The 13,524-nt window shown below is 43.1% G+C and overlaps 1 protein-coding gene across 7 annotated transcripts in view; it reads right to left on the bottom strand.

Moving 5' to 3' along the window:
* RBM33 (RNA binding motif protein 33) overlaps window positions 1-13,524 on the bottom strand; it is a 98,626-nt gene that overhangs the window by 16,856 nt on the left and 68,246 nt on the right. For 4 of the 7 annotated variants that reach the window (XM_078378516.1, XM_020779730.3, XM_078378514.1 and 1 more), the window contains 2 exons: window positions 6,117-6,329; window positions 4,375-4,563 (listed from right to left, as the gene is read on the bottom strand). In XM_078378516.1, the coding sequence (XP_078234642.1) occupies window positions 4,375-4,563; window positions 6,117-6,329 (402 nt within the window). Of the gene's footprint in view, window positions 1-4,374; window positions 4,564-6,116; window positions 6,330-12,160; window positions 12,633-13,524 lie in introns of those variants that run through there. The other 3 variants (XM_078378513.1, XM_078378515.1, XM_078378517.1) reach the window with 2 other exon arrangements.

The following is a 13,524-nucleotide window of genomic DNA, read 5'->3' as shown; positions in this document are numbered from 1 at the left end:
TCAAGCCTGAGGCATTTTGAGCTCAGAAGCTGGGCCAGCTAGATCATCAATGAAGTAATCCTCCTCAGACCGCACGGAAAGCGCAGGAGATGGAGGCGGAATAGGTACACATTTGGTACGATGTCGAGATTCATACACCGGACCCGACGGCAGGGCTTTAGTGCCAGAAGCCGATGGCAGGTCCCTCGGAGACCAGCTTGCTTGGTCCCAACCCGGAAGATAAGCAGGGCGCTCATTGGGATGACGGAAACAATCCTCTGCATATGTCTGATATCAAGGAGATGGGAAAATCTTGTAGTAAGGTGGCCAATGTCGAGCCCTGTAGAACGAGGCTGGGTCGAAAGGCAACGGAAATCCAGGGCTGTTAAAGCTGAAGCTTCTCAGTGGATAGTAGCCCTGCAGGTCATCCCAAGGAGGGTACGTATATTCCAGATAAGCGGAGGGACCTCCCACTGGCGGTCAATGTCTAGCTCGATTGGGCTCAGGGTCGAGGTGTCAGGTTTTCTGTTTTTTCTTGCGAGGCGGCTCAGCAACCACACCCGGAGGAGATCCAGGGCTTGTGCGAGTCTCTGGTTGAACCTCAACCAAGTCATGAGCAGGCCCGGGAGAGAGACTTAGCCAGGGGGAGGCAAGCAACTCTGACCCCAAGGGAAGAATTTCCTCATCTCCCAAAGGCATAGCCGTGATCAGTCCTCACCAGGGATGTAACACCGATGCTGGCGGCAAAAGCAGAGTTGGCAACGTGGTCAACTTAGAAGAACTTTTCTTTTTCTTCTTTGGTGTCGAGCCCGAGGGAGGCTTCGATGTCGACATCGAAGCCGTCAACCTCGAGCCCAAAGACACTGACTTTGCGGACTTCCTAACTTCAGACGGACGACCTGTAGATAAAGAAGCCTTGGAAGGAGGAGCCCACGGCGGGTCCATAACAGCCCGAGAAGGTTATAGAGATTTTCTCCACAAATGGGAGCTAAGTCTTTGAAGCGTTTGCTTCAGAGTGTGCTTCGTAAACGCTTTGCAGAAACTGCAAACGGCAGGCTGGTGTTCCTCATCGAGGCAAAACAAACACTGTGAGTACCCATCTAAGAGAGGCACTTTACCACTGCAGGATGAGCAGTGTTTGAAAAGCCCCGACGTGGCCATAAAAGTAAAGCTTTCAAAATCAGTTCTATGCTTTCAGATACACTCGCAATTCAGAAGAAGGGTCAAACACGCTGAAGTCAAAACACAGGGAGGTCCGTAAGAGATTTTAGAGGATAAGAGTAAGTGAGAAAAACACACCAAGCTCCGTTTGCGTTGCTGCAGCAGCAGCGGCAGAAAACGGGACTGAGGCACTCGTCCCACCATGTTTTGTCTTTTTTACTCTTTATTTTATTTTGTTTCCACAGGAAATAACTTGTATATTTTCACTCCTATCTGTGAATGATGTTGCTAGCTGGGGGAGGCATTTTGTAGCACCTCCATCTATATATTCCCCAGTCCATAAAGATGCACTGCAGAAAGCTGCCTGCCCAGCAAAACATTCCGGATGCCTCATCTAAACCTTCTTATGCCGACAGAGGCTACTTAATACTGTGGAAGGCACAGCTGGAGTCCACACTTCCTAATATCTCAGCTGTGGCAGAATTCCTTCACAATCTACCCATATGGCTAGCAAAGCATATATGCAAATAGGGACAAAACCTGTCCAGCAGTACCTTGGGAATCAGGACTCTTCTAGGAAACATCAGAACAAGCCACCCCTTCTGAGGATACCCTCCCCCCAAAAAACAGGAAGATCAAGAGTACTGTGGATTCTTATTAATTTTTGTTACATTACTTTACTTTCGCTGATAATGCACATACACAACTTTTATACAGAGGAGGGGAAGAACACAAGCCATCAGCATGCTTCCTGGACAAGCCTCTTGGTCAAGATGTTTCTTACAGAGAATACAGTGGTGTCTCACTTTACGATTGCCCCGTATTACGACAAATCCGCTTTACGACAATCTTTTTGCAATCGCAATTGTGATCGCAAAACGATGGTCTAAATGGGGGAATTTCGCTTTGCGATGATCGGTTCCCTGCTTCGGGAACCGATTCTTCGCAAAACGATGTTTTTTTAAACAGCTGATCGGCGGTTACAAAATGGCCACCAGGTAATTAAAATGGATCCCCGATGTGTTTAGGGATGGATTCCTCGCTATACAGGCAGCGAAGATGGCCGCCGTACGGAGGATCTTCGCTGGACTGTGAGTTTTTACCCCACTGGAACGCACTGAACGGGTTTCAGTGTGTTTCAATGGGTTTTTTATTTTCGCTTTACAATGTTTTTGCTTAACGGTGATTTTCCTGGAACGGATTATCGTCATTAAGCGAGGCACCACTGTATCCCAATGATCTGTGAATGGGAACATCCATTTTTCAATGCAGCCTGCAAAGGAAAACTCCCAGATATCTGTGACCAGTTAAAGTGATCTGTTTCAATGTATTCTCGAAGGCTTATTGCCCTAAGCTCTGAAAATGGAATGATGTCATTTCCTCTTCTTCCATTTGCTGTACAGATCAGCTAGACTAACCTTTTAATACTGAAAGAGACAGCAGAATGCATGACTTGGAGAGCACAGGCGTATTTTAAGTGCATAAAACTAAAACTCTGTGCAGCTGGAGGCAGAGGGCAAACTATTACCAAAGGAAATACAGTATGGATAAACCTTCATCTCCAGACACTTAAAATGTACCAAGGTAAGGCTTTGCTCAGCATCCTTATCGAGACACAGACAGACCCAGCAGGGAACAAGTTCCCCTACCACTTCTTTGTCAGAGCTTTGATACTGCTATTCCCCAGATGATCAGCGCAAAAGGTGGCAATCAGTGGGCATCTATTCTATATACTGTGTTTTATTTGTGTTTTTAATATTGTTCTTACTATGAGTTTTAAGATGATAGTTGTTCAATGCTTTTTCAGTATTATAATAATTTATTATTTGGTTTTTAACTTTGTTTCTTTTAAACGCTGTAAGCAGCCTTGGATCCTTTGGCAGAAAGGTGGAACATAAATATTTTAAATAAACAAACACTACTTGAGCTATATACAGTCTATTTAGGACATTCTACAAGCTGCTACCCCTTAAGCCAGTGCTTCCCAACCTGTTTATTGTTGGGTTTTTTTCAATTGTAACCTCAAAAAGTAGTATTTTCAACCTCTGATTTTCCCTCTCTGTTCCCTTCATATTGAACCACACAACCCCATCATCATTTCCCTGCAGGGTCATCTCTAATCCTTCCCTGTTGAAATTAATGTCTTTATTACAGGGGTGGGCAAACTCTAGCAGTGGTGCTAGCTTTTCAATGTGAAACTAGTTTGTTAAAACAAGGTGTTGGTGGGGCACACTTTATCTGTATCATCCTCCTGGAAACAATTCTTATAGGGAAAGAGGAAATGTGGGGGTCCAGGAGCTCCGGGGCCTTTTAAAAAAGGCAGCCCATGAACCACACTGCTATCTAAGCTGCTTCTATAACCTGGGTATTCACAATGAGAAGATCTGCTGCAGTCCATGATTCTCAGCTCACCACATGTGGGTGTGTAAACAAGGTCACAATCTTCCAGACAAGTCCTTATGTTGCCAATTCCTGCACCTGAGAATTGTCAAGAGCTAATAAACAAGTACAGTGGTGCCTCGCAAGATGATTGCCTCGCAGGGCGATTAATCTGCAAGACGATTGGTTTTTGCGATTGCTGTGGCGCTTCACAAGACAATGTTTTATATGGACGATTTTTGCAAGACGATGATTTTTCCCCATTGGAACGCATTAAATAGATTTCAATGCATTCCAATGGGGAACCGCATTTCGCAAGACGATGTTTTCTATGGACGATTTTTGCAAGACGATTTTTTCCCCATTGGAACGCATTAATTAGATTTCAATGCATTCCAATGGGGAACCACATTTCGCAAGACAATGTTTTCACAAGACGTTTTTCGCGGAATGAATTAACATCATCTTGCGAGGCACCATTGTACAGGAAGTACAGAACTCATTATTCACCAAAGGACTCACTTCTCTAACAAAACATTCTCTTTGGATGGAAGCACCATTTTGCCGTCACAGTATTTTCTTGCAAGCTCACTGGAGTTTTGGAACTACCACGAGAGAGCTACATGAGACAAAATAAAATGAGATGAATGATACTCTACCATGCTTACTGTGCTGCAGCTGACTATCATCCTTTGCTCTAAGGAGTCTTTTTCTTTCAGGCGCAATAGGGGAGCATCCCTGAATATATGTAATTAATTGCTAAAAGCACCCCCTTTACTTCTCTTATCAGAGACAGGAAGCTTTGTAGAATGAAAGATTTCTGGCACGAGTTAACACAAGCCTAGGGTGATCTACCTGAATGGGTCCTACCGACATCAGCAGGTTTTTCAGTTGGACGTCCGTAGTTGATGAAGAAAGCCCTTCAACTGACACAACGCAGGGCTGAGGTTTGCACTCTACCACTCGCAGATTCTGTTTGTTTGGCATCAGGCGTCCTCGGCCCATCTGGCCTGCCATGCCTCTGCCTCTCCCGTGTGGAAGGACCTGCCAACAAGAAAAGTAAGCTGCATTTTTAATTCACTGGCTTCTGCTTAACCGGATCTGACAGATTACTGTGCCAGTTAGCAATTCACTTAGAAGGAGATGATGAAAGCAGAGGCTGATTAAAAAGTGTCGTGTCGCTGCTGGCAATGATTTTAAAGGCCTCCCCATTACCTTGTTTGTTCAACTGACAGCCAAACATCTCTCAGACGCGTTGCATGTTATAAATGCAAAAACATAGGGAAATTCCAATTTAAGGAGGATTCCTCACCTGGTGGGAGGAGTGACAGAAGGATAATGCCACTGTTCTCTCCTAAAGAGTTTTAAGCTATTGCCAAAACAGCTGCCCATTTCTGCTTTAGCCCAGAAAGTGTGGCTTGCTGGGGCAGTTAACCTCTTGTTTCCTCCAGCTTTTGATTTCAGCCGAGTTATCAATGCAAGTCTGTCCTCCCCCACAGAGTCTGCATAATGGTATTAGCTTGGGAGGCAGGTTCAGCACCAAGAAGATCAGGTGTTCAAAAAAAAGTTGCTTTTCTGAACTACGGCTCCCAGAATTCCCCCAGCCACCATGATCAAGCTAGCTCAGGGATTTTGGGAGCTGCAGTTCAAAATGTAACTTTTCAAGCCTTGAAGCAGGCGGTATTTAGCACACAAAATGGCAGCACATTTCCATAAGTATCCAGAACAGATGACTGACATTTTTTTTAATAGCACAATATGTGCATATTGTCTCAATCATCATCATCATCTTAGAACTGCAGAACTGGAATAACACATATGAATGATCAAGCTGAGTACCTGTCAAGGAAGCACAGTAGGGAATCAAACTTCTAACCTCTGGCTCCGCATCCGGATACCTAAGCCACTGAGCTATTATCCAACAGTTCTTCTAGGGTGACCCTTAGAACCATCATGGAGGAAATTTTCATGTCCAAGCTAAGCTCAATTTAGCATTAGACTGACATAAGGCATTAATACTGTCTACGACACCACTGAACCATACATTCGCCTCTACTACCTTTCTAACAGCTTCCATCCCTCCCCAAAGCCTTAATAACTATGGTCCAAATTCCAAAACCTGTAATAGGATTAATACTTTTATTAGGTCAATCTCAGCCCCCCACAAATCTGTGTGAAGACTGCTTCACAAGAGAAACGGAAAAGGGGTGAGAAAAGAAAATGAAACCAAGCTAGATTTTCAGAGCTTTGTCTCAATATCATGTCCCAGTTGTGCTGAAAGGAGAGAACTCAAATAAGGGTTTCTCAGGTGACTATTGTTCTTTGCTCTAAGGAGTCTTTCCTGCTGCTGGTAATGGACTGCAGGTGGAAGTAGCCACTGTCTTTGCCAAGAACAGACAAGGCAAGTTTTACTTCTCCTCCCTGTGTGTATTTAAAGGCTGTGGATTCAAGGCTGCCTCCGTCCTTTATGAGGTTCATACCTCCTTGATAAATGGACATAAAGCACTCACTAGATAAACTTATGTCTGGATACAGTTTATGATGCTGCAGCTATCGAATAGCCACAGAGAGTTGTTTCTGGAAGTATGAATCAATACCGTTTTCGCTTGATGTATCCCTGGGATGTTTTTCAGCCCAGGAGGAAGTGTGGAGTGAATCTGTGCCAGCTGGTGCGGATGTGCCTGATGCGGCTGCTGTACTGTGCCCTGCGTCAACGTGACCTTCCGGACTGGCTGATATCTCTGCTCTGGTGGCAGCTGAAGCCGGTGAGAAGGTCCTTCAGAGTGAGGAAAGCCAACATTCTCGCCACCCTGGAGGGGAAGCAAGAACACACCAAGATCTGTGAAATGCACAATTAGAACCCAGTCAACTTGTACATAGCATATGAAGTATGATTCTGCTCAAGATGGGACCTGCCTCAGTGGGAAAAGGTCTTGGCAAGTGGTTCCTGTGCACGCCATTTCTCAGAAATGGAGACAAAGAGAGCCTACTCAGTTAGCCAGGATGGGTAATCTACGGAAGCAATAAACCTATACTGGAAACAAACAACGGAAGTGTTGAAATGCAAATGGAATATGTCTTCCCCATCCTTGTTTTACAATATGAACAATTAAATGTAAAGAGATTACATAGCTGCAATCCATTATAATGCTATCTAATTACCAATTTGTACTAAACAACTATAGAATGCTTAACCAGTTTCTGGTGATAACTAAAGATACAGAGTTTGCTATTTGTGCCCTGTAAGTCAGCTTAGAGCTCTGGATGGCTGAAAGGGTCAAAAACAAAGCTGAATGAGGCCCGACTGTCTCCTATTGAATTATTAATTTCAGAAAATTAAGCTTATCACCACCTCCAAGATGAGGTCATGTAATGATGTAAAAATGAAACTATATACTTTAATAAGTAAGACCTATGAAGGAGTCTCGGAATTTTATAAGCTGTGCACTCTCTATCATGAATGCCCTGACCTTTCACAATAATGTAGCTTGTTTGCCACCAATATTAGCTGAACAAATTTATTTATACCAAATGCTCTGAGGATGTCCTGATTTTTAAAAAAACCCTGCCCCATTGATACTGTCAGAGCGTCTTGAAATTTGACAGATCAAATCTTATTTTAATTCTTAAAACCCCACGAACGAGCGGTATCACCAACGTGCATTCTGTAGTGAGCAAATTGATTAATCCCCTTCTATAGAAATCTCAACTCTTGATTACACCTATCAGACGTTAAGCAGCATTATTCCAGAGTGACAACACTTGACAAATTCCCCAACCATCTCTCTCAGCCTTTGTGGCCCTGCTGGCTCGCATTAACCCTGATGAAAAATTAATTTTCCTTATCTTCGACTAAACCCCAAAATCCAAATCCGCCAAACTGGCAACTCTTTCTGTAAAGGTATTATGAAAACCTCCAAAAGATTAATTGCATGTCTTCAGGTGACATTAAATTAATTTCTATACTCATGACAGACATTTGATACTCTGTACTGAGAGGACAGATAACATTGTCAGGATACACAGAAGGACAGTGGCAGAGTGTCCCAGGGCAGCCTCTTCTGAATTCACCTTTCGATAAGGCCATACTTCACTGTCATTGGCACTGAGACTGATCTTGCAACCCACAGACCTCACTGCACAGCTTTCTATTAACAATGACAATGCAGTGTTTATCCATGTAATCTTTTCTAAAGCTAATTCAAAAAAAAAATCACCCAATACTAAGGGGGGGGGATGCACATGCAGGATAAAGCATTTAAAGGAAATAAACTTGGGTGGATTTGTGAAGTGTCACATTGCCGTTAAAAAAAAAAGCTACTCCACAGTCCTATTGTGTGAAGATGGCCTGTAATTTAAAGAGGATGTGAGGCCTTTCAAATCTTGCGCCAGAGGAATCTCACAACCTATGCTGTAACAGCATGTCCTTTTTTAACCAAAGGAATTGACAAGCATTTCAAAAGCTTGTCATTTTCTCAATAACTGTTGCTTTTTTAACGAAGGCAGTGGGACACCCACAAGCACACACAAAAATGATCTCCCATACAAGTGTACCAACCCAACAGCAGGTCTGTAAATAAGTAACTACAATGCTGGCAGAAGGCAAGGAACCAAGTGGATCTGTCTCTATACATTTCACTTCAAAATACAGGGTAAAAAAGGAGCAGACCACCAGTTGGGTTAGAGTGTGGGAGTGTGTGGTAGAAGTGAAGCTGTGTCTCTCCCAGCTCGGCATTTAACATGAATCTTCTGTTTGCCCGCATTATACCATTGAGCTTAATAAAAATACTCATGCAGCAAGATAAGGATTCAAATGTACTGTATATTCCTGACTGATTTTGGCCCCATAGCTAAGAAACACATACATTTGGGGGGGGGGAGGGAATTCATAACCAAGTTCCTATAAAGCCATTTCTTTTTCCCCAGGAGCTCAGATATTTAATGTTGACTGATTTATATACAGTACTTAGAAGCGATGTGCATGGCTTCCTGGTTAATTTCCGGTGGTAAACCTCTTAGAGCATACCAATGGAAAAGCATCTATGTTCAGGGGAGCACTCCATGAATTCCTGAGAGGTGGAGGTATAGAGAACCATATACATTTAGCTGGCCACATCCTCTATTACAGGGCTTAGGGGCCACGTGGAAGTATCAGGTCTGCATCTTAAGATCCACAACAGAGGTCCAACTTGTCCATGCAATTCCAAGAGCACCCAGATTGATGGGGCTTGGGCAGAAAAGGGCTTTTCTGCAGCAGCCTCATATCCCTGAAATATATACCAAATAGAGTTCACTACCAAGGTTTCCAGGAAAGCCCTAAAACTTCCATTTGTTCTCGTTGGCTTTTTCCTGAATTGTATTTTACCAGACTACTGGTGGCTCACTGCAACTACTGACTAGGTATCTTCAACAGTTTCGTTTACCACCAGCTTTTGTCAATTATTTTGTGTTTACTCTGCTGCATTCCATCTTGGATACTGTACCATCTTGAGATCTGCAAATGTCTTAAATCACTGGTAATCCACAAAGAATGTTAATCCATTTTATGCAATAGCATTGCTGTTCTTGGGATCACAGGTACAGCGGTATAAAAATACACAGTACTAAACATGCTAAGGAAGCTATTGTAGTCGGGGGGAAAAACAGAGGAAGAGAAAGGACAGCAGGTGTAAGCAGAGAAACAATATTACACTGTTTTGGTTGCACACAATATGGCTGAGTTACAGCAGGAAATGGGACTTAGGAGGTATGACAAAGCTTTCGTTAAAAAGAAGGTGGATGTTGAGGATGCACCAAAAGGAAAATAGATGGGATCACCCAGTTCTTGGGGATACAAAGATAGTCTTTTGCCATTAACCGGAGTCCTTCACAGAGACCGAGAGGGAGATAGGATAAGGATGAAACCAGTCAAGATAATGGGTCATGATGTAGCAGAATAGAAGTGCAAACCATGATTGTGCTCATGCAACATTATCTCACTTCTACATATATATTAACAGGGAATAAAAAGTAGCTTAGTAATTATGTGGGGCACCTGCTGTTGTAACAAGCAACAAGGCATACAGCTGAGACTGAAATGACAACTTGGCTCAAGTCCTGTCTTCACTGCCACTAACGAAGTTTTTGCTTTAAAATGGCAGCCAGCACGGTCCGTACTGCAACTTTGTGATTCCATCAGATTTAGCTGGAACTCTCTCCCAGGACTGTTTATGCCATGATTTAATAAGCTTATAGGAGGAGTACAGAACGGTGTTTGAGGTGCAGAATTCAGTTTCGTGAAAATCTAAGTCCTTGTTTCAATTATTTCTTGTCCTTATGCGTGCAATCAGAATTTGTGGAAAATGTGAGTGCCGTGTCTGCTTAACTCTCTGGTGCCAAATGGACAGTTGAATTTCAGATGGCTGTAGGAGAGGGCTTCAGCATTTCTCATAGTTCCCTTGTTCTCACAACGAGATGGCAAAATAAGCACATAAAGAGCTACATATTGGTTCAAATGTTTTACAGGATGTGTTCAAATGGAGCGCAGGTTTTAGCTTTTCTTTGCTCAGAACGTGGATTATTGGTCCAAGTACTTTCAAGGCATACTTTGTCAGTTGTGGGTTTTGTACTGTCTGAACAAAGCAGAAGGTTTTCCTCCATTATAGTACTGTACTGGTCTATACTTTTAGCACATTTCATATTCATTCATAGGAGTTAAAGTGAGACGATCCATGGCTACTGTCTCCGTTGTATTGAACATCAGAGCTTTGTCTGTCCTAGAAAGAATATAAAATATTTCAGAAATAAAGCTGTGAAAAAGACATGGACCGGTATTCCCCTGGTGGTCTGTCAAACTCCAACCCAGGTCTGGCATGAGCCAACCAACTTCCCAGTGAGCCAATCATGAGGGCTCCTATGCAACACTCTGCACAGGATGGCGTTATTGCATGTAGATCCCAGAAAAGCGAGAGTCAGGTGGAGTCCCTATGTGGTCATGTCAGCCTTAGGAAACAAAGGGTGCCCAGTAAGAGAGAAGGTGAAGTTACTTTTCCCCAACACATGGTAGGCTGCCTTACTGCCAAAAGAGGATGAGAGAAAGGAAGTACCAGAAAGGAAAGGAACCCCTGGGGGGATGAGAAAAAGAGGAGGAATTTGGGACAGGTCAGGGGGAAGAATAGCAAGGTGACTTGGGAGAGACTGAAGAGAAATCTAAGGATGAATTGGCAGAGAAAGGAAGAGGAGAATGAGGACTCTCCGAGAACCCTGAGAAGAGGAGGAATTAGAGGAAGGAGATTGGGATGATGCCCAGGAGGAATGATCAGGGGCTTGCTTGGCTGAGGATTCACCCAGTGAAGAACCAAGCACCCAAGATAGTGGGATTACATTTATAAAGACCATTCAAAGAGAGGGGTATTACTTCAATTAAGAACTACAGTGGTGCCTCGCTAGACAGTTACCTCGCATGACAGTTTTTTCGCTAGACATTGACTTTTTGCGATCGCTACAGAGATTCGCAAAACAGTGATTCCTATGGGGGAATTTCGCTGGACAATGTTTGGTCCCTGCTTCGCAAACCAATTTTTGCTAGACGACGATTTTGACAGCTCCCTCCGCGCTCGCAAAACGGGTGTTTTCGGGACCTAAGCTTCGCAAGACAGCTATTTAAACAGCTGATCAGTGGTTTGCAAAGCGGCTTTCCTATGGCTGATCTTCACTAGACAACGAAGATTCTTCCCCACTGGAAGACATTAAACAGGTTTCAATGCATTCCAATGGGGAAATGCTTTTCGCTAGACGATGATTTCGCTAAACAGCTATTTCAGTGGAACAGATTATCATTGTCTAGCGAGGCACCACTGTAGTTTGGTATCTGGCTGTAGAGCCAGAGGCTGGGAGTTCAGTTCCCTACTGTGTATCCCAGAAGAGCTATTCTGTGTCACCTTGGCAAGCTGCAGAGTCCCAGGATGCCCCCAAAAGAAGGGAATGGTAAGCAACTTCTGAGTCCTCTCTACCTAGAAAACACTGAAAAGGGCCACCATAAGTCAGAATTCACTTGACAGCACACAGTTATTGCTGTTGCTGGAGAGGGAGGGCAACACAAAGACTCCCTACCAGCCGTTACATTGCAGCAAATGGGAAAGGTGAGAAGCTAAAAAGGCAGGAAAGTGCAATCCTGCATCACATTGACACAACCAGGGAGGAGAACCACAAGAGCCAGAAACACACTGTTGGGCTCGCTGTGGGTTTATTTTCCCTCTCTTATTAGAAGCAGGCAGGAGGGCAAGGAGAGCCTAGACTTGGGACTCTACAGACTTGTATGGCCAAGGGTCTAATGGGGGAAATGAGAGGTCTTGGAGGGCTGGACTTACCCTTGCTGGATAAAACTAGGGAGCTAAAGGGGCTTGCTGAGAACTAGGGCCAAGGGAAGTGGACAATATATCGAGCAGGTTGCTCATCCTCCACCTAGCTCAATAAACCCCACTTTGTTTCAACCCATTGATTTGAGAGTGTATGGATTCAAGGATGGAAGAGGGAATGCCTAGTGGTCCAGTGGGGACTCGCGGAGCTCACAAAAACCCATGTTCAAAAAACAGTTGTTGCCTTCTGCAAAACTGAACCAATGTTATGATCTATGAGATCACAATAAGAGAACTATAAAATATGAATTCTTTAACATTTTTATTGCATGAGAAGAGCAATACAGATGCAAGGACAAAACAAACGATACAGTGATCAAGATTTGCAGAATAGTCGGTATTGAATGGGATGGACACACTTCTGGAATAATTCTTGCCTTCAGAGAACAACATTACTACCCGATGGCAGCAAAGTTCTTTTTTTTTCCCCATGCCGCCATTTCTACCACTCCTGTCACTCCAAAGACAGCATCAGCAGCTCACAGAGATTAGAATTAAAAAATAAAATGGTTGTGCCAGTTCTTATTCCAGCTTTCGCAGACATTACGACTACCCGTAGGTGCAATAATTACATAAAACATTTTTTTCCATGTACATAAGACCCATGAGTGCAACGCTCCAAAGAGACAATCAAGACGTGTTCTTGGTCCGGTATTAGCACTTTCAGACGACAGAGAACTAGACATGTCACTCTGAGCAAGGGAGGTGAGTCTTTGGCTAAGGAGAAATCACCCAAGAGCAATATAAGATCGTTGAATACCACAGTTAACATTAAAGCACATATAATTCCATAGCATTCTAATGATAACCCAAAAGATACAGCTTTAAATTCTCTCAATATCTTTAGGAAATATGCCTTCCAAGTCCCTAAGCTACCATCACATATAAACCTTATGTAAAAAGCTTCCTTAGACAAAGTGTGGTCTTAACTGACCAGATAGGCGGGATATAAAATAAATAAATAGATAAATAAATAGATAGATAAATAAATAGATAAATAAATAAATAAATAAATAAATAAATAAATAAATAAATAAATAAATAAATAAATAAATAAATAAATAAATAAATAAAGCTGGTGCTTGCATTTAAGCCAAAGAGTTAATGGTTTACCAAATGCACAATCTAGTGAATGACCTCAGTCTTTTCCTGCCAGAGGCTGCTTGTCGGTGGTGGCCATGGCTGGAGCCAGCCATGGATAGGGCCTCCCGTCTATCTCTCCCTCTTTATGTCACCCCTTCCTCTCTCCCTCTCTTTCTTCTCACCCAATGGGCTGCTGGGGAAGGTACAGATCACTCCTGGGGACCCTTGAACATATAACATGAAAAGGGCTTTTAAGATTAGGTCAAATACTTGCTAACATCAGTCTGAGGATGAGAGAAAGCCAACCTATATAGCTTAAAATAAAGGGATGACAATAAATCTCAAAACTAGAATATTAATCTCATTATAAGGATAAAGTCCCATTTAAGGAACCAGTAGTTAATTTGATCCTTTCCTCCATCACTTTCTTCCCTTTTTGCAGGAGGGAAACTGCTGCATTGACTTGCCACATTGACTTGTATGTGTTATCTTTTAATGCTACTAAAATAAGTATGAAATGTTTGCT

Source organism: Pogona vitticeps, chromosome 6 (genome assembly GCF_051106095.1).
Source record: "Pogona vitticeps strain Pit_001003342236 chromosome 6, PviZW2.1, whole genome shotgun sequence".
NCBI lineage: Eukaryota > Metazoa > Chordata > Lepidosauria > Squamata > Agamidae > Pogona > Pogona vitticeps.
The sequence above is the reverse complement of the archived record's forward strand: the minus strand, read 5'-3'. Positions and strand labels throughout refer to the sequence as shown.